Source organism: Vipera berus (assembly GCF_964194415.1).
Source record: "Vipera berus genome assembly, chromosome: 9".
NCBI classification, from domain to species: Eukaryota; Metazoa; Chordata; class Lepidosauria; order Squamata; family Viperidae; genus Vipera; species Vipera berus.
The window spans coordinates 5,929,588-5,955,707 of NC_138212.1; the positions used below are offsets into that span (position 1 = coordinate 5,929,588).

At 48.3% G+C, this 26,120-nt stretch overlaps 3 protein-coding genes across 8 annotated transcripts in view; 1 reads left to right on the top strand and 2 right to left on the bottom strand.

Moving 5' to 3' along the window:
* Positions 1 to 1,875: 1,875 nt before the first annotated feature.
* On the bottom strand, positions 1,876 to 14,610 carry SMG9 (SMG9 nonsense mediated mRNA decay factor). 4 transcript variants are annotated; one of them, XM_081334905.1, is made up of 15 exons: positions 14,024 to 14,437; positions 12,281 to 12,443; positions 12,130 to 12,204; positions 11,267 to 11,510; positions 10,906 to 11,003; positions 10,007 to 10,119; positions 8,902 to 9,013; positions 8,487 to 8,582; positions 7,599 to 7,684; positions 6,863 to 7,018; positions 5,353 to 5,460; positions 4,711 to 4,799; positions 4,186 to 4,311; positions 3,207 to 3,351; positions 1,876 to 2,580 (listed from the first exon to the last, which is right to left on the bottom strand). In XM_081334905.1, the coding sequence occupies exons 2-15, from the start codon at positions 12,428 to 12,430 to the stop codon at positions 2,502 to 2,504; spliced, it is 1,677 nt and encodes a 558-aa protein (XP_081191031.1). In that variant the 5' UTR covers positions 12,431 to 12,443; positions 14,024 to 14,437; the 3' UTR covers positions 1,876 to 2,501. The 4 variants fall into 4 exon arrangements, 3 of the variants coding, with proteins under 3 accessions (XP_081191031.1, XP_081191032.1, XP_081191033.1); XM_081334906.1 differs by lacking the exon at positions 4,711 to 4,799 and having other exon boundaries at positions 6,912 to 7,018; positions 14,024 to 14,432; XR_014027369.1 differs by lacking the exons at positions 1,876 to 2,580; positions 4,711 to 4,799 and having other exon boundaries at positions 3,212 to 3,351; positions 14,024 to 14,609.
* LOC308672197 (uncharacterized protein) lies at positions 13,948 to 21,571 on the top strand. Of its 3 annotated transcripts, none has more exons than XM_081334901.1 (3): positions 13,948 to 14,104; positions 18,318 to 18,407; positions 19,287 to 21,571. In XM_081334901.1, the coding sequence occupies exons 2-3, from the start codon at positions 18,324 to 18,326 to the stop codon at positions 21,420 to 21,422; spliced, it is 2,220 nt and encodes a 739-aa protein (XP_081191027.1). In that variant the 5' UTR covers positions 13,948 to 14,104; positions 18,318 to 18,323; the 3' UTR covers positions 21,423 to 21,571. The 3 variants fall into 3 exon arrangements, with proteins under 3 accessions (XP_081191027.1, XP_081191025.1, XP_081191026.1); XM_081334899.1 differs by lacking the exon at positions 13,948 to 14,104 and adding an exon at positions 14,337 to 14,366; XM_081334900.1 differs by lacking the exon at positions 13,948 to 14,104 and adding an exon at positions 15,700 to 15,860.
* A 3,054-nt stretch (positions 21,572 to 24,625) lies between these two features.
* KCNN4 (potassium calcium-activated channel subfamily N member 4) overlaps positions 24,626 to 26,120 on the bottom strand; it is a 39,520-nt gene continuing 38,025 nt past the window's right edge. Inside the window, exon 9 of the mRNA XM_081334941.1 lies at positions 24,626 to 25,804. The gene's annotated coding sequence lies outside the window, so the exon portion shown is untranslated. The remainder of the gene's footprint in view (positions 25,805 to 26,120) is intronic.

Below are 26,120 nucleotides of genomic sequence, written 5' to 3' on the forward strand. Positions count from 1 at the left end.
CCTCAAGATGAAGTATTCCCTTATTAGTTAAATTAAGCCAATCACTAACCCACATCAAGGCAACCGCATCATAATACAATTTCAATTTCAAATTTATTTTTTTTATGATAGCCGAGAGGTGGGCTACTTTATTTCCATTTATCGCAAGATATAAAAAGAGTGAGTATGGTGGATTCCAGGATATAATTATGCCACCACTGCAAAACTATGCTTCCCAGTATTCTTTGGGGGGAAAGACAAATAAGGATGAAGTTGGTTTGAATTTGGAAAGCACAAATTGTCCCGTTTTTAGGATTTCCTATGTCTGACACATTCTTTAACTGACCAAACCATCAAAGCTGACACGAGTTAGAACATAGAGAAACTCCAAATAGTGCTAGATCAGATGTGGAGAAACCTGGCCCATAGAATCGCCAAGGGTTGGACCTGATTGAATGGATAACACCTTCATTTTCATCGACCAAAGGCCTTCTTGCAATGATCTGTTTTTTAAATTGTAAAATTAGACTTCCTTATTGTCCTAGATTGAAGCTGAGTTAATTTATTAAATTGCAGATTGGTACCAATAATCTTTTAGATTTCCTAAAACCCGGATGGCCCTCAGGTTGAACGAATTGTTTCAAGATGATCATGAATTTTAATGCTTCTCTCAGATATTCAACAATAAAGCCACAAGCAGTCAAGAAACAGGCCATAGGCGACCACCCAGGACAGGGGTAGACAACCTTGGCTCTTTTATGACTGGTGGACTTCAACTCCAGAATTCCTGAGCCAGCATGGCTCAGCTTGGAAACCTCTCCCTTTCCCCTCAGCATGGCTGGCTCAGGAATTCTGGGAGCTGAAGTCCACAAGTCATAAAAGAGCCAAGGTTGCCTATCCCTGACCCAAGAGAACAGAAATGAAGCTGTTGGAAGTTACTCGTGTCTACACCTACAAAGATCAGAATTGTGCCAGCTACGGCATTCCCTGTGACAGTTCTTGAGTAAGGCTAAAATGACCAGGCTCAAATTATCCTACTTTGGACACATTATGCAAATTATTCTTATTAGCATATTAGAGAGAGAGAGAAACAGCCTAGAACTAAGGAGAAACTTCCTAACGGTGAGGACAATTAACCAGTGGAACAGCTTGCCTCCAGAAGTTGTTGGGTGCTCCATCACTGGAGGCTTTTAAGAAGAGACTGTGCAGCCACTTGTCTGGAATGGCAGGAGGTTGGACTAAAAGGCCTCCAAGCTTCCTTCCAACTCTTATTATTCTTCTATTATTCTCTGGAGAAGGCTCCAACGCTGGGAAAAGTTGAAGGAAAGAGATCCTCAGTGAGGTGGATAGATTCAGTTATAGTGGTGATGAGGGCACTGTTGGCTGACCTGAAAGATCGGACTGGAGACAGATCCATCGTAGAGAAAAATCTGTGTGACTGCTGGGAGCCAATGACTTCATGCTACGTTATCAATCAAAACACTTTTTCTACTACGTTGATACATGCCGTTCAGCCACCTTTGTGCGAGTGTTTGGCCGGCCAAACAAACTTCTTAAAATGAATGAAATAAAATGAACAAAAAAGCAAATGCGTTTTTCTGTGAACGGTTGGGAGAGTTGCACGTTTTATGAACCTGTGTAGAAGGACAACGGAGCATTCAAAAGTTGCTCTTTCACTTCTAATATGAGCAAGCTAGCTTATTTACTTTTTAAGTCCCAAGGAAGATTATTTTCCTTTCAACAGCAAACACAGTTTTTAAGAACAGCAAGTTTGAATGAAAAGGAAATTCCTGCACTTGTCAAGTACAGGTGGTAACACAGCAGTGTGTGTGTGTGTGTGTGTGTGTGTGTGTGTGTGTGTGTGTGTGTGTGTGAAAAATTCCACCAAAACTGAAGTGGCTTCTACAAGTTTATTAAACAAGAATAACCATCCATGCAAAAAGGAGAGGTCTGTCCAGTTTGCATCAGCAGATGGGGGAAAACGGGGCCAAACGGGGAAGGGACAAAGGCTGGGAGAGAGAGATAAGAGGCAAGATACACACCCCACAAAAGGAAAGCTTCTATGAATAACACACCGAAGGAGGGTGGAGACCCTGTGACTACACACGGCACTAACTTCCCATCAACCTTTGGCCTCACCTGCTATTCCAGTGCAGCAGAGTCCCACTGTCCCCTCCCCCCTCCCACTAAGGAGATTGGAGATGAACGCTTCCTTGTTCATAGGGCCTGGCAGGTCTGGAATGGCCTTTTAGTACAGGAGAAGCCCTCCCGGTCTAGGCCAGATCCCAAGATCCATTTTGAGCAGGAGGCAGAATGGCCGTCCTTCTAGGAACCCTGCAAAGCCACCCCTGTGTTTTTCCTCTTATAGCCTGCCCGGCACCACCCAAGGAGTGCAGCTCCCCTCTCTGTGCGGGACCCATCATCCTTGGCATGTGCCTTGGCATGAGGGGGCAGATAGCCTGGTCTGCTCCAGCTCAGGGCTGGAGCTGCCTCTCAACGGTTCCAGTATGGAGACGGTGTGCTCACGCCAACAGCCGACTATACTCGGAGAGAGCAGAGGACTTCTTGACGCCATCCCAGATGCGGGCTGCATAGTGGAACCTGAGGGGAGGAGAAAGGTCAAAGTTCAGGCCAATGTCCACGTGGTCAAAGTTCTCCAGTATGGTGCGGACCTTCACTGGCAAAGCCTGTGGTGTCAGATGCAAGCAAGACCTAGAGCAGTGATGGCGAACCTTTTAGAGCCCGAGTGCTTAAACTGCAACCCAAACCCCATTTATGTATCGTCGGGTGGGTGGGTGGGTGTGGCCCATTGGGTGGGCGTGGCCCATTGGGTGGGCGTGGCCCATTGGGTGGGCGTGGCTGCGGTGGTAACGTCAGACTGGGTGGGACTAAAAAGTTCAATCAGTTCCAACTTTGCGAGATCTTTTCCCGCGAGAAGTTGAAATTGATTGATTAAACCTTTTTTTTTCTTTTGCACACAGCAGCGGCCTAAAGCGAAAAGGTTTTATAAAACCCAGATGAAGGCCTAGGAGTGGGGCAACGGCGTGCGTGCCCCCAAAGAGGGTTCTGTGTGCCACCTGTGGCACATGTGCCATAGGTTCGCCACCACGGACCTAGCACACGCCAATTAGCTCCTTCCTCCAAGGTGGGAGAAGGATGAACCGATCTAGGATGCCTCAGCTGCCACCACTCCCGCCGGCCTTAGCTGCAGTTAAACACATGCTTACCAGTTCTTTTCCGTCAGGATGGTATGGGAGAGCTGAGGCCGGGACATGGACATCATCTGGCTCCGAAGCTTGGCAATCAGGGACTGGAAGCTGGGGTGTCCTTTGTATCCGGGAAGGAGGGAGAAGAGAGGGCCACTTCCTGGGGCTGTAGAAAAGTAAACGGAAGACGGGGTGTTTGCTCCCCTTTTTTGGCACAGCCAACAAATGCAACCCTCCCCAAAAGATTGCGAACGATCCCACGGGAACATGGAAGCTACGGCTATCATCCCCATATCTTTAGCAAGCTTCCCCTTCTCTTAGGACACGAATTCCTGCCTGATTCAATATTCAAAGAAATGGAAGCCCCAAATTCTATAAAGGATCTTATTGGGACAGAATGATACAACGTATTATGCTGAGCAGAAATCTGTCAGGGAAAAAAACAACCTTGTCTTTTCCTCCCCGTTTCTCATTAAAATTGTCTATTAAGCACTTCTGCCTGCCTAGTAAAATGCAACGCTCAGTTCAGATTTTCTTTCTTTCGAAGAGAAACAGCATGTTGCGTTAGATGCAAAAGTAGGGAAAGGCAGTATCTTCTCTCCACACGTTCTGCTCAAAAAAACCCATGCAAACTTCCATAATGGAAGCAATTGCTCAGAGTCAGGATGCTCTAATTAAATAGGTATCTTAAATTCAGGTTTGTCATCTTTTATCTTGGGGGCAAGATGTGTTCAAAACATTTCAAGGTCAACGTATTCCCACATCCAGAAGGGGTTGGTTCACGGTGAATCTGAAGTGATCCGACTCCGGAATGTGGTTGGACCGCCCTGTTTTTCAACCGGAATAGAGGTTGGGATGTTTCACCTTGAAATGTTTTGCACATTTGCTCTACCTGGATGTTTTATTTGGAGAGGGGGGCCAATCTGGAAGAAGGGAACCGAGGAGCTTTGTGTTCTGACCTAAGGGCAAGAAAAGGCTGGGAAGTGAATTCTTGACTCACTTGCTCTGGGTAGCACATCATCTGTTTCACAATCCATGAAAGGCAGTAAGAACAGGTTGACCTCTGTGTCCAGGTAGCTGTGTGGCAGGCCGGGGAAAATGTTACATTCAAGCATGGAAAGAGTACCTAGTAGGAAAAAAGTGAAACTTCTAGGTTTTCCTGTCTTTTGTCAGGCTGAGCCGTACAGAAAAACGTGAATCCAGGTTTCTGCGAGCGAGTGAATATATATTTTTCTTTTCTTTTTTGGGGGGGTGGGGGGGACTAATCCTTTGTGATGCGTATGACTCCTCTGAATGTGAGCCTGTTGAATAAGGAGCTTGCCTTCAGGTGGGCATGTTCATCCTCCAAAGTTTATTTATTTATTTTATTTATTTATTTAGATTTATATACCGCCCTTTCCCGAAGGACTTTATCTGCTAGCAGCTGACCGATTCTACACAGCATCCAGTGCAACAGCATCTGAGCATCGAATGGCTGCCAGGAACAGCTACGGTCATCAGTTAGTTAGAAAACCTAGCTCCTTACCTTCTGGGTCCCAAATTCCTTCTACATTTGATCCCACGCACCAATCCAGATGGCCTTGAATTTTCCCTGCTGTCTCCCATCCCACAATTCTGCCAGAAAAAACACATACTCCGGATCTGCTTCTGAATCAAAATTATATGCTCCCAATCCATGGCCAGAATGCTTTGATCCAGACACAGCCCTTCCAATATTGGCTGGTCCAGAGGTAGGCAACCTTGGCTCTTTTAGGACTCGTGGACTTCAACTCCCAGAATTCCTGAGCCAGCATAGCTGGCTCAGGAATTCTGAGAGCTAAAGTCCACGAGTCCTAAAAGAGCCAAGGTTGCCTATCCTGGGCTGGTCCATTCATAAAATATCTTGCACATCTTTTGTAAAAGATCTGTATTGCTCGAATCCATCCTAAAAAGTCTACATAGAAAGTCAGCACCATCTGCTTATTTATTTATTTTTTTTTGCAAAGGCGGTTTTTCACACGCAAGAAGATTTAATATTGGATTAGTTCCTTCAGAAACCATGCCAGCGTCTCATTTTCCTCATATCAGAATCAAGAGAGTCTCGCTTTGTCCACTGCCCACTTGAATTGCATTCCCCTTCCAGAACCGTCATCCGGCCCTCCAAGCGAACTGGATAGCAAGTCCTTACCTTTGTATTTCAGGTGTGAATGCATCATAATCTTGTCGATGACGAGGTGCATCTGCTTCAGGTTCCGAGGGCAGAAGTTTTCTCTCTTGGCTTTGTTTTGGAGAAAAACTAGAGAGGGGGAGGGGGGAAAGAGTCACCATTCACAAGAGTCATGAGTTCAGGGCCCTTGTGCTCTCAGCTCAGAACTTTATATAAACCCTTGCCTTCCACAAGCCAGAACTCAGCCAAGCTAAAAAGAAAGATTTATTTTTTCTGATTTCCTAATAAAAGGTTAAGGACGCGGTGGCTCAGTGGGTTAGGACGCTGAGCTTGTCGATCAGAAGGTCGGCAGTTTGGCGAGTCAAATCCCGAGTGCTGCGTAACAGAGTGGAGCACCTGTTACTCGTCCCAGCTTCTGCCAACCTAGCAGTTCGAAACCACGTAAAAATGCAAGTAGAAAAATAGGGACCACTCCGGTGGGAAGGTAACAGCGTTCCGTGCGCCTTTGGCGTCTAGTCATGCCGGCCACATGACCACGGAGACGTCCTCAGACAAGCGCTGGCTCTTCGGCTTTGAAATGGAGATGAGCACCGGCTCCTAGAGTCGGAAACGACTAGCACGCATGTGCGGGGGAACCTTTACCTTTAATAAAAGGTTCTTGGTAGAGCTTATTGTATAGGAAGATTCTGTACAATGACAGAATTTAGAAATCTGCAAACAACAAACTTGCAAGAGGAAAGGAAAAATATGCAGAAAGCAACTAGATGCCACAGGCCCCCAAGAAGCAAGAAAGACAACCCAGAATTGCTTCTAAGCAGTTTCCCTTTATTGTTCCTCACCTACAGACAGAAAGCTTGCCAAATTAAAGCAAAGTACTTGTGCAATTAAATCCAAAGTACTTATAAAGTAAGGTAAAGGTTCCCCCGCACACGCATGCTAGTCGTTTCCAACTCTAGGGGCCGGTGCTCATCTCCGTTTCAAAGCCGAAGAGCCAGCGCTTGTCCGAGGACGTCTCCGTGGTCATGTGGCCGGCATGACTAGATGCCAAAGGCGCACGGAACGCTGTTACCTTCCCACTGGAGTGGTCCCTATTTTTTTACTTGCGTTTTTTACGTGCTTTCGAACTGCTAGGTTGGCAGAAGCTGGGATGAGTAACTGGCGCTCACTCTGTTACGCGGCACTCGGGATTCGACCCGCCAAACTGCCGACCTTCTGATCGACAAGCTCAGCGTCCTAACCCACTGAGCCACCGCATCAAAGTACTTATATAAAGGTTTAAATATCTGAAAATAACTAGGAAGGAGCCGTCTTGAACCTCTTCCTCCCAGTCAAGCTATCTAAACTTCGTGGCCTCTTGGCCCTCAGGATTACCGCCCCTCCCTCTGGGAATCCAGACTACATTCCACCACACACAGGAGGATACCATAGAGAGGGACTTGTGGTAAGGTCCTTGGCCTCTCCTAATCCCACCCCTTTTCACATTTTTCTACTTTAGCCACCCATCACTTCCTGTCTACCAGCCCAACACCACCTTGTTCGGAGACGGGACAGTACGAAGGAGAGTTTCTGTTCTTCCATACCGATGTGTGGGTAGTATTCTGTCCCTTCATCGGAGCCAGAGGAGCTACTGGATTCATGGCTGGGAGACGGAGTGGAAGGCTTTACCATTTCAGCTGTCTGAAGGAACCTGCAAATGGAAAAGAAAAGCCCTCAAATAGTAATAAATCTTCCATTATTTAGGAAGAGGAAAGATGGCAGGATTCTTCCGTTATACTTCCCTAATTTTGTCACTGCAAACAATATCTCCCAATGTTAGCCTTGTCAGAAGAGGTGAAAGAGGGAAGAACAGCTTTAGAGATGAGACACAAAAATTGAGAGTGGAAGGGTAACACTGATTTAACCCCATATTTAGCATTCACCCAGGAAGCACATTCTACTGGCTTCTATCTACTAGTTGGCATTAAGGTGATCAGTTACATTTCCTCAAAGATCTAGAAATAGAACTAAACCAAAAAAATTACACAAGCTGTTCAAAATTTAGCAGTCTTGCTATTATCAAGAGACCTCAGAAGACCTACATTCAGAGAATTAATATTTAGCGACATTTATAGACAAGGTTTCAGAATAGCAAGTTTTTGTTTAAAAAAAGAATAGATTGTACACTGGCCTTAGGCAGCAGGCAAATGGATTATGAAAGGACTTTGGACTTGAAACAGTTGACTACAATCCTTTGTTCACAATAGGGCTCCTTCCAACCCATCTCTCACCTGTATAGGCTCAAGTCGGTAAACCAATCTTGTACCACAATCACCACATGGCAGACGGTGAAGAGGAAGGCAGCGATCTGAAGGGACTAGAAAGAAAGAAATTTCAAGTAAGCGGGCAGAAAGACAGGAAGGGGCTTTTGGGTGCATGCCAAGATTCTTGGTCTGGAGCTGTGCCCACAAGAACAAAGGATCTCTCTGTTCGGAAACTGATGACATCCTGATAATCATTTAAGGGTGGCAAACTGACGGACGGTCCAAACCCAACGAAATGCAAGTTTACAATGAAGGGGAAACTGCAAGAAGACTGAAACAACTAATGCAAGGAAAGGAGGAAGACAGGATTACGATGTGGTCAAAGGGGGAAGGGTAGAAATTCCCACCAAGTCAGAACTAGTGGAAGTTGCAAAAATGACCAGTTTGGACGGGGCAGAAAACAAGGTGCTTTTTTAAATGACTGGAAGGCTTTTAACGGACTTTGTGATTAAAAAAAAAAGTGAAATTTAGTTATTCAATGCGATGAGAATTAAAGGAAGGGCTGAAGGAATTTCTAGAAAAGTTAGAAGGGAGGGGAAACAGTAGGTTTGTTAATATCTGGAAGACTGGAATTAATTGCATTTCGTAAGTTTAGGATTTTTTTTCTTTCACTTTTTTTTCTTACGCTGTTTTCTTCCCGCCCCCTCATTTTCTTAAGAATCGCTTTTTGCTTTATATAAAATCCTCAATTAATATAAATAATTGAGGCTTATTTTCCCTGTGTTTTCCAACTTTCGTATTCTTTCAGCAGCAAACACAAACGGATCGGGGCCTTCACCCGAAGCCAAAGTGCTGCCGTTATCCCCTACAACCACTTCCATCCCCTGCTCCACAAAGGATAAGGTGGACCATTACCTGCATCTCAACATAGGTATGGGGTAGATTGTACTCTGGCGGCAGCTTGCGGTCGTTATTGATCAGGTGGTCTAGGATGGAGGGGCTGAGAATGGGCTGCGGAAAGGAGAAGGAACACAATTGGGAGATTGTTAGCTGCCTTTCCTTAGCCAAAGTAACCCAAGTCCTGCCCTCGGTTCACAATCAAAGCTAATCCTCCCTCTTGAGGAAACCTTAATGGAGGACAGGGGTCCCCGAATACACTTTGTACTAATTGATATCGTTTGGGTAACAAGCTCTTGGAAGCAGCATTTGCAAGGAACAAATGAAGAGAGCGCCAGTTTGGTCTCGTAGGAAAGGCACTACTAGGCTAAAAACCAAGAGATTGTGATTTGTGAGCTAAAACAAAGGACAGAAAGGTCACAAAATCGCCCACCTGAGTATCCAGGAAAATGATTCGCTCCTGAGTAATAAAGAAATCAATGCCGCTGGTCTGGTTGCCCCCACGCTCCTTGATTTCTTGGCTTTGAGTGCGAAACACGTATGTCCTATACAAAAGGGGAAAAGCATTCGTAGAAAAATGAACGGTGACTGAAAATCTACTGGTTAAACTTCAGGGAATATACATCGATTAGCTGAAACTGGTTATGATGCCACAGCACCTTCAAACATTCAAATACCCGAGGAACAAACTGGCAGGGTCTAGAGAAGAACTGCCCAACCTTTCCCGTTTTAAGACCAGGCGGGGAAGAAGGGATGATTCCATGTGAGTGGTGGGCAAGCACAGACGCAGCTCCATTTAGCGCAAGCAGTGGGCACACACGGCCACTGCTTGCGCAAGTGAGAATGTGCACATGCACACGTGCTCACCTGTCACTTCTGTAGGCCGGTTCCAAACGGCTCAAGGAGCGGTAGTGGGCCGCGGCCTGAGGGCTAGGGATCCCTGATCTAGAGCTTAGCTTCTCTTGAGAAAGAAAAGCAGCAGCTGCGACAGCTGATAACAACAACTTATATATTTGAAACAAGAATATTCAAACAGCAAGGAAGCCGAATGAAAATTTCTGAACCAGTCATGGACACTGGCCCAGTATGCCAACAATCTGGAACAGGGACAGAATTATACGGGTTTATCAAGTAACAGCAAAGTCAGAAAAAGAAAGGCAGTGTGTCTCCTAGATTTACAAACTTTGACCACCAGTATGTATTCGCCTTATGGGCATGAATCAGATCTCTATCAATGCAATGGAAAGACAGATCAATGTTATTTCATGAGGTCAAACCTGAACAATGTTTAAGTACATTAAGTTGAAACTGTTTCCTGTATGTTCTATGTTTTTGTTGGTCCCTTTGTTTTCTGCTCTTTTTTTTTGCTACACTAAAGCGATTTTAAAAAAAACTTCCAAACGTAATGCCCATTAGTAAATTAAAAAGAGCTCCATAACAATCTTCCTTATTCGGTTCATTTTCAAAGCTCTCTGCAATCCTTTTTGATCAATCCGGTATCCAATGCAAGGCATTTCCTCTTCCTAAAGCCCACCCACCTCTGATCTTCTTCAGGTTGATTGGCTGATAGCAGTGACATCACCATGGACTTCCCAGTACCTTGCAGTCCTAATACCCCAACTACAAGCACATCTGTTTGGTCCAGGAGATACTAACATAAGAGAGAGAAAGAGGAAAAGGGAACAATTGTAAGGGTAACACCTCATAAAGGAATGATGGCAATTTAATATAGATTATCTTCACTCTAAAACAAAACATAATCCTCTTGTAATGGCTAGCAATGATGGAGCTTATCAATCTATTCTTTACTGGTTTGCACTCTTTTTAATCTTGTTCTTCATTTTTTTTCCCAAACTGCATTTCAGCCAAAAATAAGATACATGTAATTCTAACCCACTTAGAAAAATGGGTTGGGAAAGAATACAAATTTAATAAATAAAAAAAACACCTAAGCCAGACACGTCAAACACAAGGCCCGGGGGCCAGATCCAGCCCGCGAAGTGGTTTCATGGGGCCCATGAAGCCATCCTGAAAACAGCGAGGGAACGGCCCCCACTGCCTTGGCCCTGGCCCAGAGACCCTCCTTCTGCCAGAGACCCCCAGATCTGTCCCACTCCTGCCCAGGTCCCCATAGGCACCCTTGATGCGAACGATGTAGAGCTGGCCACACCCACCCAGTAGGCCATGCGCACTCTAGCCACGCCCACCCAGTAGGCCACGCCCACCCAGCCCCGAGGGCAACCGCAATGCTGATGTGGCCCTCAATGAAACTGAGTTTGACACCCCTGCCCTAAGCTAATGAAAACGACAGCCAGCAGTTTTGGAAAGCAAGAGGTCCAGATCAAAGCAGGGTTTCCAAGAAACTTGCCAGAATGGGAGAATCAGAATACAAAAAAAGGGTAAACAAGCAGGAAAAGCTTCCAGATAGCCCAAATACCTCAATAGCGCTGTCACACCAGTTCATCTGGTCATCCACCAGCTTGATGCTATGTTTCATCTTCTCTGGGGCTAACAACTTTGCTTGGCCAACCACAGCTAAAAAAAAAAATCAGCAAGCGACACCTTAATCCACAAGCTTCCCATACAAGCAACATATGCCAATATTACACCTCCTGTTGACTGCCCAGTTGAACAATTTAGTCGAGATCAAGGGCCAGCAGTTCATTTCAAGAGGCAGGTCTAACCGCTCCAAGCCATGCCGTGCCTGCCCTTGAGTGGCCAGGAGAGATGCTGCTTATCGGCTGCCAGGGATACAGTGCTTCCATTGCTTAAGAAGTTGCCTTTTGGCCCAGACTTACGGTCCATAACGCCGCTGGATGCAGTCGAGCCCATACCCCGATTCTGGATCTGGTAGACTGGCTGGGTGGGACGCTGGCCTTCCTTCTCCACCTTGGCCACAGCGGCTGGGGGCTGAGCAGACACCTCTGTGGTTCCGGCAGGACCTTTGCCTTCCTCTCGGGACTTCATCAGCACAATGGGCTTTTCCATAGGAGGAGCAGCAGCAGGCACTGGGCCAGGAGCGGAGGCTGGAGCCACCTTGGACTGTGAAGACAAGCAAGCCGAGATCCAAAATCCCTTTCGGAGGGGTAGACAGTCCTCGACGTATGACCACCACTGAGTCCAAAATTTCTGCTGCTCAATGAAACACTGGCTAAGTTAAATCTTGCGCTCAGGCGTGGTCACGCAGTGATCCACTTAAGAGCCGTCACAACTTACAACCGAAGTTTGGGCTCAGTGACAGTCATCAGTCTAGACCAGGGGTAGGCAACCTCGGCTCTTTTATGACTCATGGACTTCAACTCCCAGAATTCCTGAGTCACCTATGCTGACTCAGGAATTCTGAGAGTTGAAGTCCATGAGTCATAAAAGAGCCGAGGCTGCCTACCCCTGGTCTAGAACGACGATTTAAAAAAAAAACACGGTAGAGGTAACAAAAAAAATTAATAGGTGGTCAGGAACCCAAATTTCTATTACACCCATTGAAGTGTAAAGGTTAAATCTATTTTTCCACAATGCCTGAGACAAGAATTAGCAGCTAAATAGGGTTGTATGGTTATCCTTGAATGAAGAAGCCTCCCCTGGTGAATTGTGGGTTCCAAGTGATATATCGGGTATTTTTTTTATAAAACCTAAAAGTGGTGGATCATGTTCTCCTACCTACCCTTTCTGCAGGAGGTTTGGCCAGAATGATGGGTGTCTTCTGCATCACTGTCCCCACTGGTTCATCCATCGGTTCCTACAATGAAATCGGGGTCAGACTTAAGGTGGATCCCTGCCCTTATGGCCATGTCAGCCAAAGTGTAGACTTTTACCCGCCGGTCTCGGTCCCGGTCCCGGTCCCAGGGGACATAGTCACGGTCTCGCCCTGGTCCAGACAGGCTTTGGTGACCCAATTCCTTCTCCCGATTCCAGCGACGGCGTCGTTCATACAATCCAGGCTGACTGTGGCCCGACTCCGACATGTGGAAATGGGATCTGGGAAGAGAACAAGAGTCCCATCTATGTTTGGAATGATCACATGAGTGAAGAATTGTATTATCTAACCTCAGAAGGAAAAAGCATGACATTTAGGATGGAGGAGTGGACAAGCAACACCTGAAAATATCAGGAGGCTTTGAATATGAGGACCAAAGGAAAAACTTAACCTTGGAAGCAGTGTGTGTATAGGACTGGGGATGTGGGCTAAAGATAACACATTTCTGCCACTATTCACTAGGGGAGGAATTGCTTACGCCAGGGGTAGGCAACCTTGGCTCTTTTATGACTCGTGGACTTCAACTCCCAGAATGGCTGGCTGGCTCAGGAATTCTGGGAGTTGAAGTCCACGAGTCATAAAAGAGCCAAGGTTGCCTACCCCTGGCTCAAGCCCTCAAAGCAAAGATCAAGTGAAGTACTAATACCACTTTACAATGCTTTGGTAAGGCCACACCTGGAATACTGCATCCAGTTTTGGTCACCACGATGTAAAAAAAGAGGTTGAGACTCTAGAAAGAGTACAGAGAAGAGCAATGGAGATGTTTAGGGGGGTGGAGGATAAAACATATAAGGAATGGTTGCTGGAATTGGGTGTGTCTAGTTTAATGTAGAGAATGATGAGGGGTGACATGATAGCAGTGTTCCAGTATCTCAGGGGCTGCCACAAAGAAGAGGGAGTCAAGCTATTCTCCAAAGCACCCAAAGGCTGGACAAGAAGCAACGGATGGAAACTAGTCAAGGAGAGAAGCAACCTAGAACTAAGGAGAAACTTCCTGACAGTGAGAACAATTAACCAGTGGAACAACCTGCTTCCAGAGGTGGTGAATGCTCCAACACTGGAGGTTTTTAAGAGACTGGACAGCCATTTGCCTGAAATGGTATAAGGTTTCCTGCCTGAGCAGGGGGTTGGACTAGATGACCTCCAAGGTCCCTTCCAACATTATTATTATTATTATTATTATTATTATTATTATTATTATTATTATTATTATTATTATTATTATTATTATTATTATTATTATTGTTAGTCCTTGTTTAGCGACTGCCTCATTTAGAAACCATTCTGAGTTACGTCTGCGATGAAAAAGCAACTTCCTAGCCAAAGCTCATATTTACGATCTTTGCAGAAAAGCAAAGGAAAACAGCTGTATAAATTCAATAACTAAGTTAACGAATATAACAGTAGGAATCAGAGAAAAAGCAAGCACTAAGGAACCTACTGGCTAAAAGTGACCTAAATAAGGCAGAACATATTGGGGAAGCAGAATGCAAGCAACTAATACTACTGAGCGTGTGCAAAGTGCTACAGTTCTGATGAACCATCACAGAGCATGCAAAGTTTGGGATTAAAAAACACAATTTCTAGGGATGGGCCTATAATAATTGGCGGAGAGATACAGGTCCTGTGGTAAGACGTAGTTGCTAAGCAACCGCCCGTGGACGGATACGAGAGAAAGAAGGAAGCCGCCGGAACTATGTATCCCTCGCGGAAGAATAACGCTGGCTTTTCTCAACGTTCGCGGAAGAATATTGGCGCACTGAACCAGGAACTACCTATTCTCAGTCCCGCAAAGCAATACCTGAGCAGCGGAGTCCTGAAAGCCGATAAGAACGTCGCTTATGGAAGAAATACTCCGGCCCAGCCTCACGTAAAGTAAAAGGTAGCGTCAACGGGGGCAAAGCTCGTTGCGAAGCAGATGGGATTAGCGATGCGCGGTCACGGAAGGAAGCAGAGAAAGAACCTCGTCGGCCACCGTTGTTTGAGCTAGCGCGCAGGCGCGGGAGGTCATTATTCGTCCCGAGTGAGAGCACCGTTAGCTTTGATCTGGCGCATGCTCCTTCAAACCTGAGTGTCTTGGTTAGGTGGCGGTCCGCGTTTAGTTCGTCGCAGCATTTTTGCGAGTACGCATGCGCCAAAAGCCTGTAAGTATGAGCCTAGAGAGGCTTAGAGCGGGAGGCGCTTGAAACCGGAATCTTTGGGGTGGATTGGAGATAGCCTTATTCCGAGTCATAGCGCCATCTAGTGGTGGAGATGGGAAATTAATGATAGCCTTGACTAGCATCTCCATTGGGTTTGGGCACGATGGTATTTGTAGTGCAACGAAGAACGTATCAGTTTTTCTGACTGTTACACGCCGTGGGGCAGTTCATGGTTATGAGTAACTAAAGACCATGAAGAGAAGCTAAGATTCGTAGTCAAAGAATATAAAACGTAGTCCCACGTAGCGCCGAGGCTCTCAGATCTGGGCTGCACAAATCAGGACATGGGAACAAAAAGACACATAACTTGTATACCTTAAAGCTCCCAGCCGGATTTTTTGCGACTTTGGTCCGTTAACCATATTCTGTTCCAAACCATGCATGCATGCATGCTTCTGCCAAAGTGGCAGGGGAGTGATCTGATTGACATCTGAAGGTATCTTGCAATTAATGGTAAAAATCCAATGCATTCTAACACTGTACGGATCTGTTTTGTTTTTTTTCAACCTTGGCACTTTTAAGTCGGATTTCAAACTCCCATAATTCTGGCGCGGAAATTTTGGGAGTTGAAGTCCGCCCGTCTTAAAGTTGCCAAGACTGAGAAACCCTGCTGTGTAGAATAACTACAGATGATTCTGGAAGGAGCCGGATTCCAGATCTTGCAAATGAATGTTCAGTTTCGGAAGCGGCATGGATTGGTAGTTACTTATGGTGGTGCACAAATACCGAGCAGGGCCGCTGTCAGCCAGGGAAACTTCCTGGAGGACATGGGGAGGGGGCGATGTCACAGCCCTGCCTACCTTACAGGGTTATTAGGAAGAGAGTGGGAAGAAGAACCTGTCTTCTCAGCTCTGAACTACGGGAGGAAAGGCGTAGCTTCCAAGCGCAATGCACAAAAATGCCCTTCAACCAAAGACCTCTGCGTGTTTGGAAAGGGCAGGACCAGTTCCAGGAACAAAGCTAGCCAGGTGACCTTGGGCCAGCCCCTCTCTCTCAACCCTCGGAAGCAGGAAAGAGCAAACCACTAACGAAATCTGGCAGAAAAACTGGCCTGGCGAAGGTCATCGATCCCACCCGTCGAGCCCAGGCTAGGCTTAAGTCCGTAAATTGCAGCGGAACGCTCGAATCCAACTGGCTGCAGCAGCAGCAGGAGGAAAGGAAGGACTCGGGGAGGCTTGACTACAACTCCCGGCGGCCCTTGCGCTTGTGCGCACGCGCGGTCCACTTTGCTCCAGGGCTGTAGGCGCCGCCGCCGCTGCTGCCATTGCGCTTCGGGGAGGGGAGGTGGTCGCGGGACCGGCGCGGAGTTTCCACGGCGGGCCGGGCCGGGGTGGGGTGGGGTCCTGTGGCCGGGGCCGGCCGAGCACCATGCGGCAGGGCTGGCCGCGAGTATCTGCTGCTGCTCGGCCTGCCAGGAGAGCCGGAGCGAAATAGGAGGCAAGTTTCGCGGCCCGCCGAGCCGCGCGGGTTTCCCCTGCAGAGGGAGGACCCTCCCCTCCCCTCCCCCCCCAACGGGATCGGGGCAGGCCGGGCTAGGGAAAAGGGGGGGGCGTGTGTGGAGGAGGCCTCATTCTGCAAAGGGAATTGGGGTGGGGGGAGGGGCTAGGGGGTCTCGCAAGCCTCCCAGCTCTGCCCTAGCCCCCCCCTCCCTGGGGACTTTAGGATTACAATCCCCATCGGCCCGAGCCTGGGGATCCTGGGAATTGTGCATCTGGGGGGGTAGGGGGTGGGGCGCCCGGTTGGGAAAGGAAACTCGGAAAGGGGTGGGGGGGCTATGGATTAGCGTCGGGAGGTGGTCGAGGATGTCGGGGGGGTCTCTCGGGCCCTTGGGGACTGAAAAGCCAAACCTTGCATGAATGAAAGGCGGCGGGGGGTGTGTGCATCCCATGTTGCAAGCAGGCCCCCTCCTCACTTTTTATAGGTGGGAATCTCCTGCCTGGGAGGTGGGCATATAGGAGGGGCTGCAGAGTCAGGAATCCCCACTTGGGATGGGGGGAGAGGGGGGGAATAGGGCTGTACGGGTAGTCCTCGACTTACAATCACAATTGAGGCCAGCATTTCTGTTGTTAAGTGAGACTTTTGTTAGGTGAGCTTTGCCCCCAGTTGACGACCTTGCTTGCCACCGTCGTTAAAGGGGATCGTTGCAGTCGGTAACGTCAGCCAGCCCAATCTGTTGGGGGAACAGTGTAGGAACACCTAGCTTAGGTGTTTCTAACCGGCATCGCAGGTGGTCCCCGACTTATGACCACAGTTGAGCCCAAAATATACGTTGCTGCACGAGATAGTTGTTAACTGTGTTTTGCTCCGTTTTATGACCTTTCTTGTTACGGTTGTTAAGTGAATCGCTGAAGTTGTTAAGTTAGTAACACGGTTGTTAAGTGAATCCAACTTCTCCCACTGACTTTGCCGCCAAAAAGGGGATCCTGTCACGCCGGGACACTGCGACCGTCATAAATATGAGTCGGTTGCCAAGCGTCTGAATTACGTGACCGTGGGGATGCTACAAGGGTCATAACTGTGAAAAAAGGTCACAAGTAATAATAATGATGGTGGTGATAAAAACTTGGAAGTGACCTTGGAGGTCATCTAGTCCAACCCCCTGCTCAGGCAGGAAACATTCTTCAGTGCCATTGTAATGTTGAATGGTCACTAAATGAAGTGTTGTGTGTCGAGGACTGCCTGTCGTGTCTTCCATCGTAACTCATGACACTTGTAGGTCAAAGTACCCAGAGGACCAACCCGATTTTACACTTTTGGCAGCAGTTGTTAAGCAGACATAACAGTCATGAAGCAAATGTTAAGCAAATACATTCCTGTGGATTTTTTTTTGCCAGAAATCATCCCTAAAGCCCAGAAACCAGCAAAAAAAAATATGAATTGTCTCATAACCACAGAATGCTGTAACTGGCGGTAATGGTGAAATAGTTGATTTAAGATGCTGGTACTTACCTTTAAAGCCCTACATGGCTTAGGCCCGGGATACTTGCAGGACCATCTGCTGCCAGGAACGAATTCCCATCACCCAGTACGCTCACACAGAGAAGGCCTCCTCAAGGTACCGTCGGCTAGACAATGTCGGCTGGCGAACCCCAGGGGAAGGGCCTTCTCTGTGGGAGCGCCAGTCCTATGGAACCAGCTCCCCCCTGAGCTTCGGATGACCCAAGATCTCCGGTCCTTTCGCCGCGGCCTCAAAACACTCCTTTTCCACCTGGCTGACCTGGACTGACAGGCATTTTAATTATGTTTACAATTTTTAATTTATTTTTAATTTTTAATTTATTGCACAGATGACTTTAATTTTAATCTTATCTTAATTTCTGTTATATGTTATTGTTGTTAGCCACCCTGAGTCCTTCGGGAGATAGGGCGGGATATAAGTCCCATTAATAAATAAATAATAAGTGCCAGAAATTCAGTCACGCGACTATGGGGGAGGCTCCATTGGAACTGCAGAACTGCATCTGTCTATTGAGGTCTCTTGACCTCATCCAGGTCCTGGTTGTCCCAAAGGTGCTTTTTCAAGAGGCAACTGGACTTTCTTGTTTTTCTCTGAAGACGTTTTGCTTCTCCTCCAAGAAGCTTCTTCAGCTCTGACTGGATGGTGGGGAATGGAAGGATTTATCCAGCCAGAGCTGAAGAAGCTTCTTGGAGGAGAAGCAAAACGTCTTCAAAGAAAAACAAGAAAGTCCAGTTGCCTGGTGAAAAAGCACCTCCAGAACTGCATGGTAAGTAACTTGGGCAGGGTGTGTGTGTGTGTGTGTGTGTGTGAGGAATCCATTGTAACTTTGAACTGTCGCTTAAGTGACCGGTCATTAAGTGAGGACTACTGTCGTGCTTCTGGAGTCTCAGTTGCAAGGAAAAAAAGATCACACTGGATGTTTCTCCTCTTTTCAGGACACCATGGATTTGGTGACTGGGATGGATGTTGGCGCGGAAATCGAAGTGAACGAAGATGAGGACCTGGAAGAATTGCCTCTGCGTTTGGTAGAGAAGAGTCACCGTCCTCTTTTCAATTTGGAGTCTGGGGATAGTTGAAGGGGTGTTTGTAGAGAAGCCCTCTGACCAGATGGTTCATGGAGGCAATTACTCTGACACCAGAATTTGTGGGAAGGGGAAATGCAATTACCTAGAGTCCCTTTTGCAAGCTCCAGAGGACCTCTCCCAGTTTGAGGGCCTTCTTTTTGTTCGCTTGGTTTTTTGGTGGTTGATGGAAACGATGCCCCCCCCAAAAAAAGGAGGGGGGGAGCCTTAAGTCTTGCAACTGCCTAAGGTGCTGATTTCACCCCTTAAAACTCCTCCACCCTCACCCTGAACAAGTCCTGCTTCTCTTGTTGTGAAGCCTGGCCACCGAAAAACAGAATTAAATCTCGGAAAGCGATTGTCCAGATTTCAATTTAGCGGTGAACTTTGCCAGCAGTCCCAAGGCTGATGTCCATATATACCATTGTTCGGTGCTAAAGGTCCTATAAGCCCTTATCGGCAAGGTTTGTGGTCAGGAATAATAATAATATAATACTAACGTGACCCAAACTTCTGGAGTGGGGTTTAATGCGTGCATCTGGATTAGAGAAGGTAATTCTCTTGCCCTTGCAGGCAGATGTGCCTGTCTCTGAGGCCGGGTGGACAAATGGCAGCCCCTAATTTTGGCAGCCTTTGGAGCCCTCAGTAACTACAGCAGTGGCTGAAAAGCGAAGGCGCCATTTTCTGGAGATGCAGAACAGAAGAAAGTTGTACTGCAGGTCCTAAAACCGACTTGTTTAAAACTACTACTTAAAGCCCAGCTCTGCCAGTATAGGAGGCTGGAATAGGTGACCTGTCAGACCCATTTCAACTTATAAATCCTATGATTCTTTCCACCGGCAGGAAAATGTCCAGAATTGCCTTTGCTTGGAATCCGTGGACATCTCCAGCAGCGATGACGATGAGGAATCCCATCTGACCTTCTTCTTGCCCGTCAGACGGCCCCCACGCCCCGCCCAGCGCCGTTCGATTCACCGCCCCACTGCCGCTGCAAAGCTGCCTGCTTCTCAAAAATGGATCCCTCCCTCGTTCCCTTTGCGCCCCGGGGGTCCGTCCCCTGCCGGAATACCAGCTTTCGGGGCCTATCAGTGCCAGAAATGCCTGCAGGTTTTCATGGAGGAATGGCACTACACCCAGCACCTGCAGGACCACGCTCAGGAGGAAGAGCAGATGGCCCAGCTGCACGCAGCCCAGCACCCGGCCCGTCCCCCGTCCCCACCTCGCAAACTCCGCTGCTTAGAGTGCGGCAAGCGGTTCCTGCGCCCGGAGCAATTTGCACGGCACACCAAGTGGCACCTGAAGCTGGTGCGTCTGGGCATCAAAGTCCATCACAGGAAGGCAATTCGGCGGTCCTCCCAAGTTTCATACGTTTACAAGCCTCTTGGCGGCACGAGGAATCTTCTGGAAGGAAACAATGGGGCTGACCTCCCGGTTGTGCAGGAAATTCTGAGCCAGCCAGCAGGCCTGCCGGTTCCCAAGCCTCAAAGGACGGGCAAGCGCAAAGCCGTCAAGCAGCAGAAGAGGAGGAGTGCCAAGCCATGGCAGCCGGACGAGGAGCTGCTCAGCTCCACCCAGGCCGGGAACTCCATGGCCATCCTCGATGGGGCCACCGGGGTCAACCTTCTGCAGCCTTGGCAGAAGCAGGAGGGGGTCCTGGAAGGCCAGGTGGCTGGGGGTCTCTTCCAACCAGCGGTCATGAGTGCCGAAAACCAGATTATCATTCTGGACGGCGACGAGGCGGAGGCTGTGCCTGTGGCTTCCGAGCGGCATTACGCCGAGCTGCAGGCCGCTGTATTTGACAGCCAGGGGATCACGAACACCGTGCAGCCGGTGTTCCTGAGAACCGAGGAGCCGGCGGCCGTCCTGGATCCTCCCGTTGGCACGAGCCCTCTGCAGGCCGACGGAGTCAAGGACCAGACGGCCGGCGGCCCTGGGTGGGTCGGCCAGAACCCGTGCACCGTTTACAGGACGGTGCTTCTCCAAGCGGAGGATCAGGCGGCCGTCATGGATGGCCAAACGGAGCCCGGTCCTTTCCAGCAAGTGATCATTAAGACCTCTGAGGTCTCCCCCACCCTCTACCTGGATCCTCAGATTTCTTCGCTGGACCCAGCCGCCTTCCATTTGGTCCCTGAGCCTCAGTACGTCACCTTCCCGTATGGGAATTCCTTGCCTCTAGACCACGAGGCCACCGAGGAAGGAGAAAAGGCTTGGGAGTCGCAGGCGGCCAGCTTCTGTTTGCCCAATTTGTGCCAGGCAGGCAAGCAGCAGCAGCCCGCGACAACCGCCAGTCCCAAAAGCCCCGTGGTGGTGCGGTTGCTGCCCTGCCCTGCAGGGGACCATCCCGAGGTCTTGGATTTGGAGTACGACACCGGGGGTGGCATTCCGGTGGCCTCGGAGCCCTGGGACATCAACTTGCAGGCAGGGCAAGAGACCCCCAGCCCCAAGGGGTCGGCAGACGACAGCTTCATTGTGGTGGACATGGAGAGCGAGACGAGCCAGCAAGGCTTGGTGGTGGCCAAGCACCACAACCACCCCCGGCCACGGACTTTCCGGCGAGGCAGAAAGCTGCCGTCTCGCAGCAGCAGCAGCAGCAGCAACATCTGGCGATTTAAGTGCCCGGACTGCGGGGTCTGCTACAGCCAGCTCTCCCAGCTGCGCTCGCACCAGAAAGGGCGGAAACGCCGAGGGCGTAGCTTCTTGTGCGAATGCGGCTCTCCCTTCCGCGGCCTGCTCCACCTGCTGCGTCACCAGCTCCAGCACCTGGAGGAAGCCCTCTTTATTTGCTGCACCTGCGGGAAGTCGCTCCGAGGACATGCCGGCTTGCAAAGGCACAACGCCTGCCATCCCGGCCTGGCTCATTTCAGCTGCCCTTGCGGCGTCCACTTCCGACGCTTGTCCCGTTACCTCTGGCATCACGTCAGAAACCAGCGGCCCGGCTTGCGAGTGTACACCCTGGCTGGCTTCCTCTCCTCCCCCTGAGGGTGGGTGGGGCTGGCTCAAGAGAGGGGGAGGGCTCAGAGGAGGAGGTTGATTGGCTCCTTCGCTGATGGTTGCTTGTCTGATGTTTGTTTAGTTTCCCGCCATGTAATTAATTATAAAGATGGTCATTAAAAGAGCTGAGATCCTGAGCCCCTAATGTGTTGCTTACCTATGGGGAGGGGGCGGAGGCGGGCTTTGGGTGGGAGGTCTCCAGCCATTCAGCAGGGAAGAAATTACGTTGGTTGGAGGTGGTTGGCATTCTTCCTTGGAGGGAGGGGCAGGGTTTACAATATTTACCAGACCAGTTGATTGAAAATGAGCCAGCCATGTGCTGCAGCTGCCAAAAAAGCCAACACAGTGCTAGGCTGCATTAATAGAGGGATAGAATTAAGATCACGTGAAGTGCTAATACCACTTTACAATGCCTTGGTAAGGCCACACCTGGAATACTGCATCCAGTTTTGGTCACCACAATGTAAAAAAGATATTGAGACTAGAAAGAGTGCAGAGAAGAGCAACAAAGATGATCAGGGGGCTGGAGGCTAAAACATACAAAGAATGATTGCTGGAATTGGGTATGTCTAGTTTAATGAATAGAAGGACGAGGGGTGACACGATAGTCTTTCAATATCTCAGGGGCTGCCCCAAAGAAGAGGGAGTCAAGCTATTCTCCAAAGCCCCTGAAGGCAGGACAAGAAACAGTGGAGGGAAACTAATCAAGGAGAGAAGCAACCTAGAACTAAGAAGAAATTTTCTCCAATTAACCAGCGAAACAACCTGCCTCCAGAAGCTGTGAATGCTCCAACAATGGAAGTTTTTAAGAAGAGACTGGACAGCCCTTTGTCTGAAATGGTATAGGGTTTTCTGCCTGAGCAGGGGTTGGACTGGATGACCTCCAAGGTCCCTTCCAAATTATTATTATTATTTACAGGAAATTCTCGCTTAACGATTGACCACTGCTGCTAAGTTTAACATCAGGTGACTGCAACAGACTTTAGGATCGCCTGCGGTCAGTAAGCAAGACGTCCCCTGACCACAGCTTGCGATTTTACTGCAGTGGTCTGTATTGGCTGTGTTGGAAGCTGGCTGCGAAGTGTTGGCATGGCGATCACGGGACTGCAAGACCCTGCCAACGGTTGCAAGCATGAGGACCAGTCATAAAGTTGCTTTTTTTCAGCAATGTAACCTCATTTGCTAAACAGGGCAGTTGTTAAGCAAGGACCACCTGTTTTTTGTTTGTTTGTTTGTTTTTTGTTTTTAATGCAAGCGTTTATAAGAGCCTTGGTGGAGCAGAGGGCTGATGCCTCCTTAAGTAACACCAGCTGCCTGCAATTAGTGCAGGTTCGAGTCCCACCAGGCTCAAGGTTGACTCAGCCTTCCATCCTTCCGAGGTAGGTAAAATGAGGACCCAGATTGTTGGGGGCAATAAGCTGACTTTGTAATAATGCCGCTTGGGGGGCCCCGAAAGCCCTAATAAGCAGGCATATACATAGAATGAAGGCTATTGCTAAGCGCATTGATTTGTGCTTCTTAGATTGTAAGCCGCCCTGAGTCTTCGGAGAAGGGTGGGATATAAATGGATTAAAAAAAAACAGACCATTACAAATTCTTTGGGGAGGACGCTTTTTCTTAGGATAGGAAACGGGGACTGTCTTGCCAATGGGCAGAAGCTGCCTTCCTTTTCTGACAGCCTTCAACAGCCTTTTGATCCCCGGCATTCTTCATTCCGCAGGTGGTAGATGAGAGAGAAGATGGAACGTCTGATCTGCATAGCTTGCAGCCTTCCCTTCTTCCCTCCCTCCTCCTCCCAACAACGGAAAGCTAATCTCTTCCGCACTCTCTCTTTTCTTTTTAATGCTTCTCTTCTATCTCTTTCCTCCGCATTCCGCCCCTCCCTGGATGAAATTAAGCCAAGGGCCACAGATCACTCACGCTGATTAAAAGATGGGAGTTTACAAAATGGCCTGTGTCATCATCCCCCTCTTCTGCAAACAAGCTGTCCAATGGTTGTCTATATATCGGAAGTCCCCAACCTTTTGGGCACCAGGGACTGGTTCCGTGGAGAGGTTTTTTCCGTGGAATGGAGGGGATGTGGGTTTGTGTACTGCCTGCATCCCACAGATGGGGCTTTGCTTGTTTGTGCGGACCGGTTGCTGGCATGCCGCGGCCCGGTACTGGTCCAAGGCCCGGGGGATTGGTGACCCCTCTTCTATGTCTTTTTGGAATACTCCTCCACCTTCAGAGTCAATGCCCCGATGGATTAATCAAAGCTTCATCTGACTTAGTGATCTCTAGATAGGTACAGGCTGCAAATTCCAGCTGGCGTGTTGCAATTGGCACATCTGGAGGACAACACAGCAGGGGAGAAGAGTGCCTTAGCAGATAATTAGGTTGGAAGTAACGGAGGCCTTTTTTCCCCGCCTCTCTAATTGAGTGCATTGCTTTTGACCGCAGAGATGTTCTAGTTTGTAAATTGTGGGCAGAGTCACCACAGGGGCAGTTCGGACAAAATGGTGTTCGAACAATACCTTGAAGGTGGAGCTAGTCCCAACAGGCCAAGTTTGCACGGCACTGCTGTTAATTTGCAAAAGAGCCATCCAAGGTGAAAACTAATCCAGTTTGGAGTGTTGTAGAAATGCACTTATGTACACACACACACGCGCGCACACACACACGCACACACACCCCAAAAATGAAAGCTCTTGTTCTCAATCTGCGGTTTTAAGTGAAGTTCAGGATGGAAACTTAAGGAATTCTTTGCTTGCAAAGAGTCTGTCCTAACATTTCGCTGAATGCGGTTCTTGGACAGGTTTGGATCGTTGCTGGGGGTTTAATATACACTCCAAGTAGTCCTCACTTAATAACCAGTCACTTCACAACCATTGGATGTTACAAGGGACTTCCTCCCGTGGCCCCCAAATGCTCCTTAAGACCCAGTTCCAGAATTCCAGCAGTGGCACACAGACACACGCCCCCTAGTGGTCACACAGCTGCATTTCGGGCTCTTGGCTGCTGCCTCACCTTTACAGCAGGTTGCAGCGTTCTGGGGTCACGTGACATGATTTAGCAACAGCACTTAGACTTACGTACCGCTTCACAGTGCTTTACAGCCCTCTCTAAGCGGTTTACAGAGTCAGCCTATTGCCCCAAACCATCTGGGTCTTCATTTTACCAACTCCAGAAGGATGGAAGGCTGAGTCCAATCTTGAGCCTGTGAGAATCGAACTGCTGGCAGGCAGCAGAATTAGCCTGCAATACTGTTCTCTAACCACTGCACCACCACAGCTCTTTACATCAGTTTTTGCTGGAATCCAGTCTTCGACCGGTTTCCAGCAAACAATGCCCATAAGAATGCCTTGGCTTGCTTAATGACTATAGGTTTGCTTAACAACCACTGCAAAAAAATGGGTGTCTTGATTTATGACTATCGTGACTTAATTACAGAAATTCCAGGCTGCATTGCGAGGGATATAAATTGAGGACTAGTAAACCAACCCAAATGCCATTGTCAAGAACAAATCTCTGTGTATGAGCATCTTTCGGTAGCTTGCTTGTAAACGTGATAATGTTTGACAGTGGAACCCCTGACCAAGTTTTGCCGTTCAGTCTTAAGGCCAACTCCCGTCTTCCTGTTGGAGATGCTTTAATTTAAGATTTTTGCACCAAATGCACGATTGGAACTCAAAGCCCTCCGATCAAGTCGTACGATTCTAGGTAGCATCGAGAATTTCACACAGATACACCAAATATAAAAATGAAGCCCCTCTCCCCGCAACACGCAAGCGTCCTGACATGTAGGCAGCTTGTCGCTCCTGCTCGGTCACCAAATCTTTGGCAAGCCGTCAAAACTAAACCGAACGGCGTCTTCCAACCCTGGAGACGTTACTGGGCAGTAGGTTACCAACTGCTTCCTGCAGATCTGATTCCTGCAACGTCTGGAAAAAGTTTCTGCCCAAGAACAAAGGCGAAGCCTTTGCATTCCATAGTGGTGAGCTTTTTCTTCCGTTCAAGTACTTCTCTGGCCGTTTTCCTATCCCATAAGTAGTTTCCACCCCGTTCTCTCCACAGTTCAATTTTTTTTTCCTTCAGTAAAGAGAGAGGATACCAGGATGTGGTTTCCATCCAGAAGACCCTCTTCATAGGTCTTTGCAGATACATTCACCCGAACAATTGTTCCCTCAACTGTAAACTGCAGTTTTTAAGTCCACTGATGCTAAAGGTGATAAGGCTTGCAGTGACTTGAAAGTACCATGAGACGGAGCTGTAGTAACAGTTTCTTTAGCCTGTGGAATCCATTTTAAAAAAAAGGCAGAGGGTGTTCGAAAAGTCCATTTCTTCAGCCAGGGATGGGTAAGTGAGATCAAAATAATCTCAATGGCCACCTGAGGTGGGGGGGGGATCAAAGCAAGGGTGACAAGTTAGTTCTGAGCTTGGAGAGCTCCAATAAATATCAAGCTAGATGCCCATTTTTATCTACCTGCACCCCTCCTACCAGACTGAACCCAGGTGTTGCTGTATTTTTTTAAACCGAATCCTTATTTGTTATTTCTTTATATCCCACTTTTTACCTTACTTTTATTAATAACTCAAGTTAGTGAACACTCCTAGCACTCCTCCTTCCTATTTCCCCACCATACAACAATCTTATGAGGAGGGTTGGGTTGTTACTGGCTCAAAGTCACCCAGCCAGTTTTCATG

Bases quoted from the DNA above. Each gene is read 5' to 3' on its own strand.
- SMG9 (XM_081334905.1), bottom strand. From the start codon at position 12,430: ATGTCGGAGTCGGGCCACAGTCAGCCTGGATTGTATGAACGACGCCGT. The intron at 10,120-10,905 runs GTATTTGGGCTA...CTCTTATGTTAG, and splicing joins GGTGTGACAGCGCTATTGAG to TATCTCCTGGACCAAACAGA. The intron at 8,583-8,901 runs GTGGGCGATTTT...TCCTTTCCGCAG, and splicing joins TCATTTTCCTGGATACTCAG to CCCATTCTCAGCCCCTCCAT.
- LOC308672197 (XM_081334899.1), top strand. The intron at 18,408-19,286 runs GTAGAGAAGAGT...TTCCACCGGCAG, and splicing joins AAGAATTGCCTCTGCGTTTG to GAAAATGTCCAGAATTGCCT.